This window comes from Plectrocnemia conspersa, unplaced genomic scaffold (assembly GCF_051122295.1).
Source record: "Plectrocnemia conspersa isolate PC_06_02 unplaced genomic scaffold, ASM5112229v1 ptg000006l, whole genome shotgun sequence".
Taxonomy (NCBI): Eukaryota; Metazoa; Arthropoda; class Insecta; order Trichoptera; family Polycentropodidae; genus Plectrocnemia; species Plectrocnemia conspersa.
Genome location: NW_028277170.1, coordinates 12968588 through 12990796, shown reverse-complemented (window position 1 = coordinate 12990796; position 22209 = coordinate 12968588). Strand labels below are relative to the sequence as shown.

Genomic DNA, 22209 nt, shown 5'->3' with positions numbered 1-22209 from the left:
TTCAATAGAATGCCATCACTTTTCTTTAACCCTAAATGTGGCGTTAACAATCAGTGAAAATAATCTATCATGTGAAATAGATAACCAACAGCTTGTTTTAAAAACAAAATTTATATATCACAATAAAATAAACTAGCTGTTGAAAAATACTTTGTAAAAAGTTTTAATTATAAAAAAATAATAGTAATTATTTATGTATAGATTCATATTAGATCAAAGTAACACTTTCTTGAGCTAGTGTTTGTATACACAAGGATTTGCTGATTTTTAATCATAATTATGTTTTTATAACTATTTTTATAAATAGGAGCAATATTTCCATTTTTTAAAAAATAATTTTATGATATTTTTGTACAAGGAACCAAAAAAAATAATGAAAATTTATTAAATCAAAATATAAATAGTTAACAAAACTTCAACAAAATGTTAGTGTAATATAGATAATATAAATGTCAGTGTAATATAGAAATGTGAATATCTGTTTTTTTTTTCACAATTATTCGCGATTAATAATTGTTATTTATATTTAATAGGTTTAATTGAAAATATTTAATAAAAGTAGTTCAATTGTATCACAAGTTGAAGTCATCATTTAAGTTCCGTGAGCAGTTACTATAAAAACAAATCTAGCTAGTGGAATATGCACAAATTGTGGAAGCCTATATTAATTTAGTCTGATTTAATAGTAAGAAAACCAAACATCATTGTTGTAACAATTGATAACAATTCACACACGGTAAAATTGGCATGAATACAAGTGTCAAAGGAGAACTATGTATATTTTTGTGAAGATTTATTTTTCTTTTATTGTGAAATTTAATTTGCAAGTCACCTACATCCAGACCTATAAATTCAATCTGAGTTATAATAAAAAAATGATGAAATATCATTTTACAGGAAACATGGATATTTAAAAAAGTGTCGATGAGCAAAAGATAAATACATTACATATGCAAGAGGTAAAAACACAATGAAAATATTCACATTTCTTTTTAATATTTGAGATCAATTTTATATCTCATTGTATACATACATAAACCAAAATTAAGCGTCGTTTTCCAAACAATTAAATATAATCGAAAATTAGAAGTGTCAAAAAAAAGTTTAAATGACAATTGGGTGAATTTTTTTTTAATAATAATATATTCAATAATTCAACATGTTACTTAGCTTTTTATGATGTGACATACTAAAAATATGTCTGAAAGTTCTTTAGTATCATTGTAGCAAAAATGGGAAAGATTTGTTATGTTCGATATTTTCTAAAGCTAAGTACCGTGATGAATTCTGAAAATAGCACATTCAATAACACATCTCACGGTTAACTAAAGAACTATATATACACATATTTATTAAAAGTTTTGATACGTTTTCATCTAATTAATTATTTTTATGCACAAGCTTTCGTTCGCAATGTGGCGAACATCTTCATGTGCTTAATTAAATGTGTGTATTTTTTATTACATTACAGCGTGCTTCTTCTATCTTGCAAAAAAGGAATAGCCTGATATATTTCAGGCATGGCACTAATGCAAATATAGGTCCAGAGTGATTTGTGGTTATTGAAACACTATCATTATTAAAATCTTTAAATAGCATATGCCTGCGAGATAAAAAAAATATTTGAAATAATACACAATAGTAATAATTTAAAATATAAAAATGAGTGTTTTAATAAGCGCAAATTATTCTGAAAATATATTAGCATTAACAAAATGTATCGAGCCATTCTGTTTATGCAAGATAGAAGTAGGATTCTGCAACAGAAATAATAAATCAATAATTTGATTCAGCACTTGAGGGTGTTCGCCATATTGTTAACGAAAGCTTGTATAAAAAAAAACGTATAAAAACTTTTAATAAGTATATACATTTTCATTTGCCACATGATTTTTGCGTTTAATATTAGTTTATGGTTTTAATCTTAAAATATTTAATTCACTAGGTGAGCTCTTAACACATGTGTCTGTTGTTCAAAGTGACCTCGTCTTCAGAATCAGTGAGCAAGTCCAGTGGCGGATTTTCGTTACCTTGCAAAATCGTTAAATGAGTCGCGTCACTTTGCAACGTCGAACATTCAGCTCCCGCGGCTGGGTTTCCACAGGCTGATCTTCCACACTGTGCTTTCTTCTGCAATGCTTGCACATAACTCTGTAAGATTCAAGCATAAATATTTTTTATGTATATTAACAGTTTAATGTGTTTTAAGATATTTAAGGCAGGATAATTATATACTTGTGAAATAACATCTCCATGTGCTGTCCTCACTTGATACAAATATCTATACTTCCTCTGCCTCATCTCAGCACATTGTTCACTCGTCCTCGGTCTCTGCGAGTGTCCTTTCTTTAATCTTTTTTTCCGTGCACTTATACCTAAGCTCACAACCCGATTAATTAAAAAATCAATAATTAAATATTTGATGTCTCTTATATTAATTCTCACTCTCTTCATGATAGATGTCAGTTCCGGTTACACAACTTTGAATAATCAATCCCATGAATGTCATAGTTGGCCATATGCTTAATATTATACCAGAGAACCAACAAGGGACAGGCTCGACTGGTTTCAATATCACACGTTCCCAAATCTATATCAGAGGCAATATATTATTAAAAACATTAATATAACTCAAACATAAATTTATAAATCATACCCAATGTATAAGTGCAAATTTTTCGATGAAGTAGTCTATCGCAATTGTCAATACGATGCCACCATAGACGGAAGTTCCAAAGATAGTTAAACCTTTTAATGGAAATATTGCATTGTATCAATTTCCGCTCATATAAATTGGTGGAATAGTGCATTGCTTGAAATACACACAATACTGTGCGAAAATGGGACCGAGAAACAGTATGGTGTGCAAAGTAACTCCAAATTAAAATTGAGTATTATGAACTAAAAGTTAATATAATAGTTAAATTAATTTGGATTTTCATTTTGAGCATGCTTTCCCTGACCAAACTCTCAGAGAAAGCAGCAGTAGCAAACTGGCGCAGTCTTGTGCATCGCCTGGCACGTGCCGATTAGTCAGCGAATGTTCGATAAGTTACCATACAAAATAATATAATTTTTTTGTAATATTTTGTATTTGAATCAAGTTAAAAATTGGTAACATAAAAAAAATAGACGCGAACATGTATTTGGCCATAAAATCTTAAGGCTGATTTACACAATGCCAATCAAGGTTGCCAGTCACTGGATGCCAGCGACTAGCACCGTGTAAATGCTTAACACCAGTCACTGGAGAAGCCACTGGCACGCCAGCAGCTTACAGCGCCAGCAGAACAAATATTTTTCTTTTGCTGGCACACTACCGTGCTGGCGCAAGCTGAGTAGCGCTTTTCGCAACAATAATTCTATCACTTGCTGGAACTGTGTAAACAGTAAGGCGCCAGTGGACTGGAATACCAGTCGTCGCGTGCCAGTGACCCGCCAGGCAATTTCCAGCTGGCATGCCAGCAACTGGCAGTGTGTAAATCAGCCCTTACTTATAATCTCAAAACTTCGATGTAACTATTATTTCTTAACATATTTTAATTTTTTTCCTTACATTTTTAGCAGTTTTTTTTATAAATTGAAAATTATCATTATTTTTATTGCTATCAATTTTATACATTGGCAAAAAGGCTCTTATTAAAATTGTTCAAGTCAGAGTGGAAGCATAAGGTAAAGTCGGAGTCGAAGTATATGTAGTCAGAGTCAGAGTTGGTACATTTTGAAATAACTTCACTCGATAAGTTAAACCCACAAATTACGAATGAATGCAGACAGACAAGTAGAGATGGTTAATACTTTTGCACAGTACTAAATACTTAAAAAAACAGTAAACCTATTTAGTTTTTTAATAAAAGTCATAAGCTAGAGCATCAACTAAAAAATAAATGATAAATCATAAAGTTACCTTTCTTCCTGCACAAATTTAGAATTGCGAAAAATATAGCGGAACCGAGTAAAACAGCTATGCATAGCCACATCTGAAAATATCACGAATTATTCAACACTATCCGTCATTTATGTATAGAAATCGGAATAAATTAAATTAATAAACAACAGGCACCGTGTGTGGAACATTTCCCATGACGTGGTCATATCCCGCTAAGCTGGCAATGGCGACAAAGAGACCTGTGTGAAGACCGGTCATGAACAATCCAACATATTGTATGAGCATTGTAATCAAACCGAAAAGAAAACCAGCCGTCAGAGCAACCACTGAAAGAATTACGTTTATTAAAAACACAAAACGAAACTGAAACAGTTTAGTACTGTTATTTATGATAGAGCAATAATTTTAATTTGTTTTAAAGAGATTAAAATGGATAGTTCTTCAGTGACCACCAAAATGTGTCAGTTCTGTGCCATCTAGATCGAATGTATACATGGTAGAAATAAATGTCATTAAAATTCATCCTACATTTAATATTATTAATTTAAGAAACACACAAAATCTATGATTGGCTCATAAAATAGTTACTATTTTAAATAATTTTGTCAATCGTTTGGGCGTATTTTAGTATGTTTTTATAAAACAAGATACAAGCAATTCATAAATATTTAGTATTAAGTTAAACTTTTTTGTTGGAAAAAAATATAGAAAGATCCTCAAATTTTTTTATTGCTTTTACGCATTTTCTGTTGATTTTTCAAAGGGTACGTCATGTGTTTAAAATAATACTTACAAACATTTCCATAAGGAGGCATTAAGTGTTCCTGCAGACAAATTAGATAAACAATAACAGTGCCAAATGTGAAACCAGTCAAAAACATTACAGCTTTAAAACACCGATAACCTGAAAAAAAAATATTTATTACTAATCATAATACTGATAAGCTGCTACAGTTGTATGTATGTAAATAAATTTTTGATATGGCCCATTTATTTACTTTTGAGTAAAATGCATAAAAATATTGGTTATAAAATATTATTATTCTTTTGGTAAATCATATATATATATTAGTTAAATAAAAAGTCATTATATACAAGTTCTATAACTTTCTCTATTCCAATATTAGTTTTGGACATGTCTTAGTTTCATGTTACCTTTTGGTCTGAGAATGAAAATAATTTGATTTATCTTTACTTATTTTGATAAGATCAGGATAGAATACAACCAGATGAAACTATTTAGAAGTTAATTTTTAAATATGTATGATACCATAATAGTTATGTAAAAAATACGGTTTATCACAATATAATATACAGGTCGCTTCATAGTAAATCTCAGATACATCATAATTCTTACCAAATAATGAATAAACGACACCGAAAATGATGTACATGCAGCACAAGAGTATTGATACAAGGTCGTAATTATGATCGATGTAGTGGCAGTGTGGCGTGTCGATCTTAGGCCCACCGCCAGGGAATCCTGAGTGATTGTTAGGTCCCAAGGACGGCCTACCGGTGACCGGTGGCACTAGTTGTCCAGCTGATAGTGACATTTTGCTTCGCGCTTATTGCATCTCTTCTACAGTTTCAAAGTGGCCGCCGCAAAGTACGCATGTTGCAATGTTCATAGCGTACAAGTCAGTCAAATCACAACTTAAAAATATATATTGCACTTTTACAACTTCACGGTGCACATCTGAAAAGATAAAAAAAAATATAATTGTTTCATTCTCATTGGAACTAATGTGTACATGTTAATGGCGCTAAACCCATAATGATTCCATGAAAATATAGAAATACTTCCATTAAAGAATACTTGATACAATGTTCTTCCAAAATTAGAGGTCAGAGATTAATTCAAACAATAAAAGTTTTTCTTTGAAGAGCTGGAAATAACCAGGCACGTACTGTGAGATACTTTCCCTTTCGCTCGCTTGGGTGTTAAGTGACAAGAGTGAGTGAGTAAGAGATAAAGGCGTGCGGCAGCACGCCCTTTTCTCTCACTCACTCTCGTCACTTAACATGCGGGTGAGCAAAAAGGAAAATATTTCAACGCACGCGCCTGGTAATGACAAGCAGGGTGGCACAAGAAGGCTCCACTATCGGCTATTATTAGTATAATTTACTATGATCCTGATAGAAATGCACTACAAAAGAGCAAGTTAGAACATATGACATTTATAGATGTACATCTTTGAAGATCTAGTTTTAAGCGCGTTAGAGCGTTCGATATGCTAAAAAATAACTAAAAAAATATTTATTTATACACCAGTCCTTACAATATACTGTGATATCTTTCATTGAAAGATCTTACTTAGCTTATACACACTAAAAATGAAAAAGTAGATTATAGCTTGGCATATTTGACATCTCTTTCAAGAGAAACCATTCGCGACTTTAATTACAATTGGAACATACAATGGACAGGTCATGTAGAAATGTAAAATCAAACATAATTTTAAGTGACATCAGGTCAAGTTTTTAGCCACAAAGAGACGATAGCACAATTTACATGTAAAATTGCATGTTGATTTTAAATGTCATTACTATTTTGAAATTTTAGTAAAATTAAGATGATATTTGAAATCAGTATGTAATTTTACATATACGTTAGATATGTACTTTTACAGTAAAACAATCAAATTTGTCAGTGTTGTAATTATGAGGAGGCTTAAAACAATTATATATAAGATGTTATCATATAAAAATACATACAAACCTAATATAACGCTTTGCAATAAACAACGCAGGCAATCGTTTCAAGAGATGTAACAAAGTGACACTCACCTAAACAAAATGATATCACATGATGTTCGTTGGTGCTTCATTTTAATCTCTGTTAACTACTGCTAATTTTCATTGTGTGCAATAACTTACAATAAGTTATCATAGTCTATACTGAAAAGAATTTGCAACATAGAGTTTGACGATTAGATGTATTGGAAATTGCACTTTTATATATCTAAATAAGTGCTAGGTACGACTTCTATAATAGTTAGATACTGATTAGCAAATAATTAACTGAATTTATTTTAATTAGGAAAATTATGTGTATGATATTATGATACAATTTCTTTATAATAATTGGTTTATTTTTTATTAGACTACATGTATTGAGCTGTTAGGTTATGGATAATAAATTATAAATGATCAATAAAGAAATTCGATAATTAAAAGTGGAAATGAGTTTTTATAAAACAATAAATATATTTAGCAATATGAAATTTTTAGAGCATTTTTAGACAATTTCTAGGTCTATGCAATTTTAAAAAATAATATTATTCAGGTAGGGCTTTCTAAGCACACTATTTTAATTACTTTGTCATTGATAAAATAAATATTTTGAAATGTAATTCAGGTAAATAATCATCTATTCTCGATTTAATATCAGTAAATATTGTTTAACTAGAAAATATTTTGTTTTATACATGTAAATCACTCATAAGGCATTATAGGATATATATATATATACAATAAAAAGAAATGACCTGAAAAACTAGAAATCTTGTGTCAATCGGTGTATAATTTGAGATGATGTCAGTTTTAACATTTTTAAAGTTTAACACGGTTATAAATTTCCTAAAAAAAAAACTCAGTTGATAGTCCTAAATGCTACTGAAGAATTTGTGTTCATCATAACTGTGTCATAACAGTCGTTAAGAAATATGATATATCAGTCAAACGCATCTTTAATCACCGAAAATAAATAAAGTAATATTGGAAACAATTTCCAGAGATTCATACTAATTGCCTTAAAAACTATTTGTTCCTGCCTGTCTGAAATAAATTCATGGATGATTGGCTCCAATGATGTTACTGCAAGACGGAAAGGCGTTTTTATTTCAAACATAGACCGGTAACAAGTTTTAATTATTGTGACGGATAAAAAGTTTTTTCACACATATATGTGGTCGAAAATTTGATCAAAATTTTTGGTACTTTCCTGTTATCCGGAGTCAGTGTTTACTGTTCTGACCAACACGCTCACACGCTGCTGCTCACACCTGCTGCACATTTTACTTGTTAAAAACGTGCGGTAGCGAGTGAGCATTAGTCAGAACATAAATGATTCCAGATAACAGGAAAGTACCAAATTTTCATTGTTTTTCACTCAGTTAAGTAGTAATGCTACAATAACAAGTCGTCATATTATTCTTCTTTTAATAAAATTTTCTGAATTATATTATTTATGATTCAAGAAAAACACTATCGCCGATTAACAATGCTGCGATGTAACTGTTGCTGCCGCGGAGATCAGAAGCAATCACGACTGCATTTGACGCCTGGCAGCAACTGCTGCTACCGCGCGTCACATACTGCGCAGCACATGCCGCAAAGATCGGAATCGTACCTTAAAGATGCTCATCCAAAAATTGTGTGCTAATGCTCGCTATAGTACATTCTATCTAAAATAAACTTCATGAACAAGAGCATGTTTGTTGAATGCAGGATAATTTTCTTTATACAAATACAACTTATGAAAGTACAATAAAAACCTAGTACACCCATACCTCACTATACGGCCGTTCTTTATATGGCATTTCGCTATAATGGCTCTCTTCAATTAAAACACGTTTTCGATTTACGGCCTAAAATGTTTCGCTATAACAGCAAAAAAAACTTTTTTTTGATGTCGATATATCTACATGTTGCCAATCTTACGCAAGCAAAAACTATAACATCAAGGATGCTGTTGACAGCATCAGTGAATCATGGAAGGAATTAAAATTAACAACATTAACCATGTTTGGAAAAAAATATAGCCAGAATGTGTAAAAAGTACTGATGCAGAAGTTAATTGCCTTCCTGAAATTAGGCAAAACATTTTGGATCTAGCACATGATCTCGGCTTTGAAGGTTTGAACGAACGTGATGTGCTTGATCTACTTGAAGCTGATAGGGAACCCCTTTCATATGAGGAACTCATTCAGTTGCAAGCAGAACCGGCGTTTGATGAAGAGACAGAGCCTGTTGTATCCAAACAGCTAACATCAAAAAATTTGTCGAAACCTTTTTCCTATTTCGAATAAGGAATAAACATCCTCATTGAAAACGATCCTGACGTCAAACGTAGCGCTAAAGTTTCTCGAGGAATTAACTCAGCCATTAGCTGTTATAAATCACTGAAAAACGAAATAGACAAGAAGGCAAGACAAACAACGCTGGACAACTTTTTTAAGCCAGGCCCATCCTTACCAGCGAATAATGATGACGACAATGATCTGCAGGTTACCATTTCTTCATCGTCTTCAGATTAAAGCCATTTTAAAAAAAATTATGCATGTATAACAAATATTTTATGTAACATGAAGTTGTTTTATTTTTGTTTATGGATTATTGTTGGTTTTTGGAGTCTGCTATTATTTTATGTACAAATGTATGTACTTGTTATGTATGTATTTTTGATTTAAATGAAATAAAAAGATAAAATGCATTTTAAATGATAAACCATGTTACATATTTAACAAATTTGGAGCCGATCCCATTGAATTTGTATTAAAATAATTGATTCCTTATACGGCTTTTCGCTTTGCGGCCAAGTTTTGTGGAACGTATCTAGGCCGTAAAGCGAGGTATGGGTGTAATTAGCTAAATAAATTATTAAAAACAACGTTCTTTCTTAATTTTTAGAATATAGCCTCACACGTTTCCATTATTATCATTTCCAAGGTACGAGGAGCAAATTCATACCAATTACTAAGTTATTATTTATTTATTATTGTGCAACAATAGTATTTTTATAATCATCGGGCTCAATTTGTACCAACAAATTCTTTTAAATTTTTTTTTTGAGTAGAAACCGCAAGAGTAATTGCGAGAAATGCCATATCTGCGTCTGAAATCATCTTGACAGATCGGCAGGTACTAGAATCAGGGTTATTAATCGTCCCGGATATCCCGGGATTGTATCAGAAAAATTTGAGATTTGATACGACTTCCTTCGACAGCGCAACAAACCGAATGAGTCATAGCGATTGACGCAGCATCAATCGCTCAACATTCGAAACCGTCAATCACGTAACGAATGATCAATCGCGATTGATCGTCTCCGGGACCCTTAACAACCAAACATCACCCAAAATTAATTGAAGTAATAAATATGAATGGATATTTTAAAACTAAGGCAATCGAAATTGCAGAATATACAAAATATATGTCCGATGTTGACAGAGCAGATCAACTGATATCGTATTATTCTTCTCCTCGTAAGACTTAGATGGTACAAAAAAATAATATTCCATTTATTTAACATGTCTGTATTAAATTCTTGGATATTATTTCCCATAAAATCATAAAATACAATTTTTTTACAATTAAAAATGTTATTTTTTGCAATTTTTAGTGTCCCAGGGTATTCCACATACATTTTCAAGGGTTCGCGAAAGTATTAAGACATTCACTCAATAAATTGATGTGATTTAGCACATGATGTGACTAATGAATAATTTTAAAATGTAATTTTTTATATAGTCGTCACCAGGCCATAACATTTTTTTTATATTTATTTTTTTGTTTACGCTACATCTTTTGCGATTCTGAACGCATTTTTAACTAGTTTTTGAAAATGAATAGTACTTTTTGTATAGAAAATAAAGCGCTTTATTAAAAAAATAAATATAAATGGAAATATTGAATTTTGTATATTGAACTTTTTATTAAATATATTTAACTAGATTCATAGTCATTGTGATATTTTGTCTATTCGATCGCAGCGCATGGATGGGTGACGAAAGCGATTTGGATAGGCAGACGTTCACAGAGCAAACCTCATCATCACAAAAGCCAATAACGCGTGCACACACATATATATATGTATATATATACATACATGTATGTGCAAAGGAACGTGTTTTCTTTTCATAATAGAATAGCGGAACACCCGAAACCATCGTTATCCGGAGCGTCCGCTTAACAACGACAATGATTTGCAATTTTACCACTGGGTCCCCATCTCCAGGCAGCGAGCGTTGACAGCGCGATCCCCCACCAGAGCGCAGGAGCTGCGCATTGGAGTGTTGCCAGAGAAAATTATCCAGGACTTACAATATTCTACTATTTTAATCGTACCCTTACCATTTCCAAGTGCTAGATTTGTATTGTTTTATTTCTAAAAATAGTTTTGATGGATAATTATAAGATAAATGATGCGAAACCTAAACTCTGAGCTTTGCTAATTTTATATATAGTAAATCTTATTAAATTTTATGCACAACATCTGAGTGTATACTCTCCCTGATTTAAACGCCGCCAGTTGCTGGCATGCCAGCTGGAAGTTGACTGGAGGGTCACTGGCACGCGACGACTGGCATTCCAGTCCACTGGCACCTTACCGTTTATACAGTGCCAGCAACTGAAATAATTATTGTTGCGAAAAAGCGCTACTCACCTTGCGCCAGTACGGTAGTGTGGTGGAAGGGGGAGCTGGCGTGCTAGTAAAACAAAAACATTTGTTCTGCTGGCGTGCCAGTGGCGCACTGGCTTCTCAAATGACTGGCGTTAAGCGTTTACACGGTGCTACAGCACGGTCGCTGGCATCCAATGACTGGCAACCTCGACTGGCGCGCTGACTGGCATCGTATAAATCAGTCTTATTACATATCAATGTGTTTCTTTCGATGTATCAGATAAGCGATCTATACTCCTGACTTCGTATTCATTTTCGCATTCACGTTGGTTTTCTGATATTTTCCTCAACGCAGAGGAATGCAATTCGCAATTTCACAAATATTAATATTATTGAAATATCAGGATTCATTGCGATTAAAAAAAATTAAAAATAAACTACAAAACCATATTATAAACCTCTACGGAGAGGAGTTTTACAAAAACATTCAAAATATCAAAAATTGCTTGCAAAGCTGACCAAAAGCAAATATGATCTAGTGTTTTTGAAAAAGCTTCGTGACAAAAGACTTATTCCGAAATTTTTACAACTGAAAACTACGGTTAAATGACGGCAAAGTGACATAGCGATATACAAAGCCGGTCAAACTCTACTAAGAATAGAGATCCGAAACAAGTGTAATCTACTACATTGGAATGAAACAAAGACAGCAAAATTTAAAATCAGACTAGAAACAAAGATAATATCGAAATTATGGTAACTTATTAATTTATCAACAGGTCGCCATATAAACAAATTAGAAACATTAACGAACGAACGTCATGAATAAAATATTATTCATCTCGTTGAACAATTTAAAATTTTTAAGCGATTCACAAACAGAGCCGGCCCTAGGTTATTTGGCGCCCCAGACAAACACTAAATTTGTGTTCCCCCACTATTAATACCTTAATAACTCATTACATGAGCTCAAAAATATAATTCAAACTAAAGTAATCTAATAGTATTGTAGCGCATGTAGTTTTTGAAGGCTATTTAATTAAACAACCTTTTTGAAGAGCTGGCGGGGACGCCGCGTGCTAGACCTTGGTCATGGCGAGAGAGAGAAAAAATATGTGTATTGCCAGTTGTTAAAAACCACCCGCTTCACAAGTTGAGCGGTGGTGTGGTAGCACTGGGAACTGTCAGAACGCAGCCACAGTATATTTAACACGATCCTCTATTTTGCGACTGTGGGTATTTAAGAATTTGTAGTTTTTTTTTTCGTCGCGATTTTTTACTCGTGAAATAAGCTAAACAGTACACAGTAGAGTGAACCAAAAAACTAATCTCCATGGTAAAAGTTACCATGAGAAATATCAAATGCCAAGTGAGAGTACAAAATGATATATTAAAACCTTTGCGGACACTCAACAGCCTACGACAGGGCGATGCTTTAGCGTGCAATTTGTTCAACATTGCCCTAGAAAAACTAGTCCGAGATGACAAACTGAATATAACCGGCAGTGTGTATAATAAATCGATAAAATCTTCGCTTGCGCTGATGACATAGATATAGTGGCGAGATCAAAACAGACAATAATAGCGGCCTTTAACACAATTAAATCATAAGCCAAGAAAATGGGGTTGATGATCAATGAAACAAAAACAAAATACATGTCGGTTATGCCTAGTTTGAGGAGTTAGTATCCTGAAAATCTCGAAATGAAAGAGAACATCTTGAGTTTGTCAATGGTTTCATATACCTCGGACCCCTGTTAACAGCTACATACGATGTCAGCAATGAGATCAAGAGACGAGTAGTGTCAGCAAATAAATACCTTTTCAGCCTAATAAAACTAATCAAATCGCGAACACTATCTCATCGCTCTCGTATATAGCGCCATATATTCTGCATAGCACTTTCTTTTCCAATATGTCAAGCAGCTTTTCATCAGACCTAGTCCAGCTGGTGTCCAGCTTTCTGAACCGTATGTCAGAACAGGGCTGATCAGCGTTTTGTCGGGTAATATTTTTGTACGACGAGATATATATGAAGTTTAGTCGTTTAATAGCAAACTTATTCTGTGTAGAATCGCCGTCGGTGTCTCCTCTCCATACTGTTATTCTTTCAATACCCCGACTTCACGGATTCCACCTTCTAGAATTCTCATCAAATATAAATAATATATACGTTTTTATTGTTTTACAGTGAATCGCTTAGGTCAGCGCATTAGCGTGGCAAATAATATCAAATTATATTCTTTAACAATATTGTTTGATAATTTAAAGTGAATATTGCGCCTTTATTTGGTTTTACGGCGCTCCACAAGATCTAGCACCCCAGGCGATCGTCTGTACTGCCTTTAAAATTACGGGTAAAACTTCGGTCAGACTATGCAATTGAAAAGCGTAACACACCATTTTAAGGGGTGCCTCATTATTATAGCTAAGGCTGTATTTAAACTATATATATATATATATAAAATATATAAATTGCTGATAAACGTTAAACTATTTTAGATTTTAATACTTAATAATTACATTGTTTTGTTATTTTAGGAATTTGGTTAACATGTTATAAAACATTAATATTTACATAATACTCGAATTAAATGTTGTTTAGGCCAAAAAAAACAAACCAAATTTCGTAATGGTCGTGTCAGATAAACGTCTAAACATTACTATGTCACTTTCACATGACATTGAAAATGGTAACTTTTCAACGATCAATGTTATCATTTACATGCGTTGAACAGCCTTGTTGATGGCGTTTTTCATGTATCAATAATCGTGTGTATTCGTCATTATATTTAATCGCCATTGTTTATTTCGAATATAGACATATTATTACGGTGATCAGACGTCCTCCTTTCAGAAAGATTGCCCATCTCAAAAATGTTGCCTTCCTTTGTCCTCGAACAAAAATTTCCTAAATGGCCTTTTTATTTTTAGTGTCCACCTTTGATATTTTCGAGATCTGGTCACCGTAATATTATTCAACTTGGTTATCACAATAAGTAACCATCGTAATGTTGCATGGGAGAAATCATTTGGCTGAGGTTTCAATATCCATTTCTATTTCTTTGGTCGTATAGCTCATGTTCTGACATCTTTATAATGTCTGTAATGAGCAAGTCTGAAAAGTTAATGTTTGCTACAATTATCAATGTTTCCAATCAAAGTTAGCTTTATCTTTGGATCTAGCACTTTTTTTTATTCATTAACAGCTTGAGAATCCTTTATTTAAGCTGTTAGAATACATGGGATGTAAAGTTTTTAAAATTTCTGCCTAAATATTATAGAAAATTATTAAACTTGTTGCAGGATCATTTGAAAAATTAATAATTTTGATATGCTCAATATTTATACACATACAGAATATAGTATCAAAGAAATTAAATATTACAAGTTTGCTAACCAATATAAGTAATATACTTCTGATTTATAATATATTTACAATTTATTTATTATATATTTAATATTTGTTTATTATATATACTGCCAGTTATATCTAATTAGGAATCTCTGATGACTTTTTCCAGGGCAATATTAAATAGAAAACATTCTAGAGCAGTGTTTCCCAACCTTCTTTCTGCCATGCCCCGCCGTAGTCTTTTCAAAAGTCATATGCCCCACTGGCTTCTTTTTGAATTAAACTAAATTGCCGATGTGTCCCATCTCTGAAGCGTGGTGCCCCACCTCTGAGGCGTGATGCCCCACCGGTGGGGTGTACGCCCCACTGTTCTAGAGTGTCACTCTGATAGAGACCATTGTCAAATATTGTAAAATATTATCTTTTTAAATTAAGGCTTAGAAATTTCCAAAAACCACTAGTGGAGCTAAGCGAAGCTATTTTTTGCATTCATACCAAAATCACTGCCTGCACCGGCACAAGCATTGAAACAAGTTCCAACATAAGCACCTAGGAGAGTACAGGTTATACCAATACAAACCCAAGCGCGATACGAGTGCTGGCCTAGGCACAAGCACTTCCACCAGTACATTAGTGTTAGCTCCCTATGAGTCTAACTTCATCGGGTGGGCTGCTGGATTTTTACATCCAGAGAGCCTTCCCCCCCCTGTAGTACTATTTATTTTTAAGAGTTTTCTCAGTATATTCTCTGAGTATTAGTGAGCGGACCTTCGTTAACAGCCGATGTTGTCATCGTTATAGCTCTGTATCTCAAGAATTGCCCTTACGCCTAAAAAGGACTCAAGCATCATCTCTCTCCCACACTAGAATGACGAGCCTTTAGTGTGTGGTGGACTGGCACTTCAAGCAAGTGGAATCAGACGATAAAAAAATAATTTAGTGGACTAGAACCAGTAAATAAAGATGAAGGCGCATCAGATGTCATGTTAAATTCACGTATTTCCCTCATAATACTCCTTTAGACTCGATATGGTAACGTGTCTATGCAGACGCGCAGTGTGACGAATTATGCAAAAAATACAAATAGACCATTTTACACATTCACACTTTGTGAGGTAAAAAAGGAAGGCTGTAATAAGAAGCCTACATCTCGTCGATTTGTAGGAGATAAACGATGACCTGGTAGGCCAAGGTTTCGAATTTACGTCGGTGGTTGCTTTAATATCAGCGAAGAGTTGCTTAGGAAATTACTCACGCTATTTCATGTCTATGTTTGCCATATTAAGATTCATATTGAAAAATATAATAATTAAAATAATGGCATTTAATTTTTCAGATATCAAAACTTTGGCCAAAAATATGAGGAGTGTCAGCTGTATGAAAGAGAAAAAAAGACAGGTCTTTTGGAGAAAATCACCCATGTTCCTCTCTGGGGCCATTAAAAAAAGAGGCATATTAGATTCCAGCACCAGCTGGAGCAAAGATCCTAGCTAGAGTTGGGCGTTAATATTGTTGCTAGAGCAAGAACCAAAAGAAGCCAAGCGAATGTCATCCCCTAGCGGACAAGCCAGAAGCTACCCTTGGACTCAACAAGATTGCAGAGGTAAAAGAGTTGAGTACACTTATTGGACTCAAAAAGCGGTCACTTAAATGTAATTCACAATTTGAAAAGATGAAAATCTTGTTAGATTTCTTAGAAAAATTAAATTAATTACTAATGTGTTGGGCCCTTTACGTGCAGAATTAAATTTCATATAGAGTCAGGAAATGTGTCAAGTATCAACTAAAAAAATTAAGAAAATAATGCAACAATTTTCCTGGTTTTATCTGGAAAAATATAAATAAAAAAAATAAAAATATAATATTAGAAATATTTTTTTTATGTACATACATGTATAATGATTTTTATAGAGTGTGGGATAAATCCGCATCTCACACTTGAGAGCCCTGCACAGTGATTCGGATTTATCCGCATCTAAGGGGTTGAGACTGGTCTTCTGGAATTTGTATTTTTTTCTGTTGAGGTATATTCTCCGTGTAATGAAATTCAGTTTGTTTTGATTCTTAATAGCTTTTTGGCATTTCATTTCCAATTATATGTGTGATAAATAATTCTTTAAATTAAGATCTAATGTTACTTTCTCTGGCTTTACGAAAAAGTAAATGTGCGTTGTGTATGTATATTTCAATAATATCTAAAGCTACTTTTTTTGGACACCTAATTGTTCTTCTCAAAGCGTCGTAGTAGCTTAGTGTACCTGATATTCCAGCATTGTAATCATTAATTATATTTGCTTTTTAGGTAACTTTTCTGTTTTTGTTTCTAACTTTGAGCATGATATTGTAAGGACATCGCGCTTATCTTTCCACTTACACACAACCATAGATTTATTTCTTTGCCTGATGTACTGTCCTTTTTTAAGTTTTTTGCCATTTATTATGGATTTCTTTTGCGGATATTGCGCAGTGCCACAAATATAGTTTTTTCTAGATGTCATATTCTTTGTAAGTGCAAGTGAATTGTAAAAATTGTCTTTGTATGACACATACCTCCTATCTAAAAAATCATTCATCAACTGCAGGACTATTTGGGAAGTTTGTCCATATTTATGAACAACAGTTTCTGATTTGATACAATAAATTTAAATTTTCAAAACCATTCCATTGGATTCGCGTAACTCATACAGTTTTACTCCATATATATGTATTTTGGCAACGTCAGAAATGAGCGCGGACAAATGAGCGTGTGCCAAAAGAGCGCTGCATTATAAGTGCTGCGTCATAAGAGCGCTTACCAAAGTAGTGCTGTAACAAAATAGCATGCGTCAAATACGTAGACAGTCATATGAGCGTTTGACAAAAGAAAGCACGTCATAAGAGCGCAAAAATACTCGGAGAAAATTAAATAATAAATATTTTAGGAATTAGGTATATAAAATATAAGTAAATTGTGAGAAATTTACAAAGAATAAATATTCACCAAAACTAGGCGGTAAAATTAATATTTTATGTGCCAGAGCGTATTGACGATTAAAATGATTTGTCAATGAAAACATTATTATTTATTAATTATTACGTACATACGAAAGTATGGCTCCCCATTCCCATACGTTCGATATACTTATATATTTTGTACTAAAATGAAACGCTGATTTTGAATTTATCATTATATTTGTTCTGTAATGTTTCATTAAATTGACAAATAATTATCGACTCGACTTGCAATGAATGTGTACAGTTATAGGGCAGGTATACCTTTAGGTATTGAAAAACTGCTATCTGTCAGCTGCACCACTTATCGATAAATGTTTATAAATTAATCTTGTCTAACGTTAAGAAGATTAATTCTTATAAATAGTTGTAAGTCATTTGTTGAATTTTATAAAAACAATGCAAGGGTTACAAATGGGTAGATTTAATAATCAAATAAACGTGTTAATAAATTAAGTATATAAAAAAGTGTTTTTATCATAAGCACCTTGTAAATGTAAAAGCATGTATTCTCACGTGTGCCCGCTACTGAGATGATCAGACTTTAGATTTCGTGGCATCTTCGTGTAAGTAACAAATAGAAAAAATATCAATTAAAAGTTTCATAAATTTATTGAACCAATGAAACCCATAAACCAACCGCGGTGCTGTGAAAATTGATTATTATATTTTATTTATCGCATATAATTAAAAAAATATGGTTTCGAAATAAGTTTCACGATATTTTTATTTTCTATTTGCTTATCGGCAAATATGCAAATTTTACCGAAGTTGTAAAATTCAAATAAAAAAGCTCGATCATCTGCTGGAGAAAATCCATTACGACTAATAAGTACATATTGTATGTATGTATACTAAACACAATAATTCATTAAAATACTAAATTAACCTAACGTCGTGGCACATTTCTGACCATAGATATGAAAATTTTCGATATACAAACATATATTATATGTGTATGATTAATAATAGATGATTTTTTTTCAGTTTAATATATAAAACATTAATCGATTAATTAACTGAAATATATTATATAATATTCGTACTCAGTCGTTATTCGAGATAGAGTGTAGTCTTCTAAAATAGATACCGAAAAACCAACCGCGATGCTGTGAAAATTGATTATTATATTTTATTTATCGCATATAATTAAAAAATAAGTTATCGAAAAAAGTTTCACAATATTTTTATTTGTATTTGTTTATCGTCAAATAGCAAAAAAAGGTCTATACATGCCCTATAACTGTACGTATTCATTGCAAGTCGAGTCAATATATATTTGTCAATTTAATTAAACATTACAGAACAAATCTAATGATAAATTTAAAATCAGCGTTTCATTTTAGGACAAAATATATGTATATCGTACGTATGGGGATGGGGAGCCATACTTTCGTATGTAAGTAATAATTAATAAGTAATAATGTTTTCATTGACTTATCATTTTAATCGTCATTACGCTCTGGCACATAAAATACTAATTTTAACGCCTATATCTCGTGAATTTTAATTCTTTGTAAATTTCTCACAATTTACTTATATTTTATATACCTAATTCCTAAAATATTCATTACTTGATATTCTCCAAGTAATTTTGCGCTCTTATAACATGCTCTTTTTTTTTAAGCGTTCATATGACTCTGCGCATTTGACGCACGCTATTTTGTTACAGCGCTACTTTGGTAAGCGCTCTTATGATGCAGCGCTTATAATGCAGCGCTTATATGACGGCGCTCATTTGACGCACGCTCTTTTGACCAGCTGCCATGTATTTTGTATTGCCTGAAGAATAGCCTTCCACAATTCATAGGTTTTTACCGGGTACATAGTTGTAACGCATAATGTTGTTCAAGTAATGAAGAATTGGTCTGATTTTATATAACTGATCTTATGTTGCTATAGTATTATCGGCAAAATGCAAATGTTCGTGGTGGGACGTTATAAGTTAAATTCTGATTTGAATGCGCCCGTCCACAAGATTATTCAAAAATAGTTTTTTGCAAAAAAACAATTAAAATTAAAGTCATAATATAAAAATTAATATGTGTTTGTTTAATTCCAAATTAAAAAAAAAATGTTGGCGTCTATAACAGATTTCTTAAAAATAGGCTTGGCAGTCAACATGTTAATAACAGCTAACTATCCAAAACAAGGCGGATCCTTCCGAAGTGACATTTGTACAATTATTGCTATCACGTATTTGAAAAGAATCCTATTAAGGGTATAAACAGCTCATAGGTGTAACGTTAGGAAGACCCCTGGAGCAGATAGAATAGAAAATATTTTATTACGATATTTGCCTCAAAAAGTGCAGATATTTATAACTCAGCACTCAAAAAAAAATATTTAGTTCTTAACATAAATTTAGTTTTCTGTATTTAAGTCAAATGTTCATAGTAAATTCAAAGTTTTGTCTAATTCTCGTCTGACAAAACTTCTCAACTCCTTTCCTTGCTAACCACAGAACGATATACTTTGAAGGTTCGTAAAGTCTCAAAGGTTCTGACAAGTTTGATGAACAAAAGTGTTGAATTTGTATTAATCCTCAACAAAGTTCTTGTTGGTTTGGCAATTAGATTCATTTGCAAAAACCCACATACACATTCAATGGAATGGTATTCAGAGTTCGTAACAAATGCAACAGTTTTACTTGATGTCTTTTTGAGAATGTATTCACTAAATCCATATTTCATTTAGTTAGAGTTTGATTGACAAGTTAGAATTTCCACTTCTCCAAACGTCGGATGGGTATTAACATCTTCGGGCCAACGTTTTTGATCGAGTACGCGAAACCAACTCATCGTATTTGCTATCAAGAAGTCTTTTTTCGAACGACTTTCAATTTTGTATAAAATGTATTTAGCTCAACGGGAGGGTCCTTTCTTGAGTCTTTCTCGTGAAATAAAACTCAACGAAAACGAAAATTACATACAGCAACAGCCAATTTATAATAGGGCTCAAAGTTTTGTCATCTTTTTTCAAAAACTTGTATCAGTGGTTTTTATTTTCTTTTTCACTCTCTTAAGAATTACATCAATCGTAGGCCCAATAAAAATTCTGTAAATGTTATTTTTCTCTTCAAGCCATCATAAGTGCATTTATCATTTTTTCTCTTGAAGGATCATACATTGGTTCTTCAAAATAATATACAGTAGCATGCAAAAAAAACAAACGAATCACCTCCAAAATCATCATATTTTATATGAAACTAAAAACGTATTATGGTTTAAATAAATTTATAATTTTTTTCTAACTAAAGGTTTTTTGAAGTATTACACATAAAAATATAAATTTATAAAAATTAAAAATTAAATTTTGTTGCACCCTCTTTAACTTTCAACTCTGCTAAAACATGCGACGGCATAGAATTAATCAAGGATTCAATAAATTTATTGTCAATTTCTTCATTACACACGTTTTCGATCATTTATTTTATTTTTTATACACTAGATCAGTGAACGCCATGGATTCCAATTTTTACACACATACATTCGCACGTGCTAGAGCCGAGTCACAAGAATAAAAGTCATATACATCGCACGAAAATACGATTGTGTGTTGTTTTTTAAGTAATATATCGTTTTGCAAGTAATGTTTAATGATTATATATTGAGTTGTTTATGTCCTTTAAGTGTAATCTATTTGTTGTATTTTATTTTTAACTTTTGAAATAATAAGTAAAATAATCAATAAGTTATATTTTAATCATTGAAAAATAAAATATTTATTTTGTTAAGAGCGCTTTGTTTTTCTTTCATTCTATCCTTTCTAAATAACTATCTGTATACTTAAAACGTATAAAACCTTTCCACCATTGCCACATTTGAAGTATTTTATGTTTATTTAATATTTGAAATATCCACTAAATTGGCACTATCATTTAAATCAACTACCCGTCAAACAAATCTGAGCAGTATGAGAGAGCTGCTTTTTCCTCGATGTAAGCTAAATGAAAGGTAACGATGTACATATGTATGAGATATGGTGTCTTTCTCAGTCCTATAATGCAACTGAGCAAAATTAAATAGATGTTTATTGCGCCCCCAATGGAAATAACGCTATTGCATTTACGACGTTCGGCAAGAACTTTTTATGTTCGCGTGTTTGCGTCACCAAAACAATAAGTTAACAATAGTACCCATTGTTAACTTTTTTAACTATCTTCAATATTAAGTCAGGAATGAAGTACGGTCTTATGGAACTATGCGATTTGAGCTTCTCAAAACTGTACTTCATGTCGAAAATGTCTACTATGTTAATGGCTGGAACGGACGACTAGCTAGATCGTGATTGTCTCCATTGCAATTGAAGCTGCATATGATTCATAGTACACGAAATAAAAATACTCCGTGGAAGTATCAGTAATGTCTTAAAGTCATCGAAATTTTTTACATTGCGATGCATCACTGTCGGTGCAGATTGTGCCGCTTAGAGCCGACAAATCTCCAAAACCTTTTGGTATCACTGATAAGAGAATTTTAACATTCTCTAAACCTAACATAGGAGGCATGCAGTCAGTGGCGTAGCTATGGCGGGGGGGGGGGGCAGGCTGCCTCATATTAGTACTAATTATGTTACTGGAGATATATTAGTTTTTTTCCCGAGCGCTCAATAAGACGGTCTCTC

At 32.5% G+C, this 22209-nt stretch overlaps 1 protein-coding gene and 1 long non-coding RNA gene across 7 annotated transcripts; one reads left to right on the top strand and one right to left on the bottom strand.

Annotated features, from left to right (window-relative positions):
* Nucleotides 1-792: 792 nt before the first annotated feature.
* LOC148234267 (transmembrane protein 198) lies at nt 793-10923 on the bottom strand. Of its 5 annotated transcripts, none has more exons than XM_088187811.1 (10): nt 10831-10917; nt 6680-6790; nt 5247-5588; nt 4683-4793; nt 4058-4215; nt 3908-3980; nt 2657-2748; nt 2446-2590; nt 2236-2375; nt 793-2151 (listed from the first exon to the last, which is right to left on the bottom strand). In XM_088187811.1, exons 3-10 carry the CDS (start codon nt 5443-5445, stop codon nt 1954-1956), a joined length of 1116 nt encoding a protein of 371 aa, XP_088043937.1. In that variant the 5' UTR covers nt 5446-5588; nt 6680-6790; nt 10831-10917; the 3' UTR covers nt 793-1953. The 5 variants fall into 5 exon arrangements, with proteins under 5 accessions (XP_088043937.1, XP_088043939.1, XP_088043943.1 ...); XM_088187813.1 differs by having other exon boundaries at nt 4064-4215; XM_088187817.1 differs by having other exon boundaries at nt 4064-4215; nt 6680-6785; nt 10831-10886.
* A 2923-nt stretch (nt 10924-13846) lies between these two features.
* LOC148234266 (uncharacterized) lies at nt 13847-21327 on the top strand. Of its 2 annotated transcripts, none has more exons than XR_015810134.1 (3): nt 13847-13930; nt 15929-16195; nt 21034-21327. It is a non-coding gene; the product is annotated as an uncharacterized LOC148234266 (long non-coding RNA). The 2 variants fall into 2 exon arrangements; XR_015810133.1 differs by having other exon boundaries at nt 13853-14009.
* Nucleotides 21328-22209: the final 882 nt, after the last annotated feature.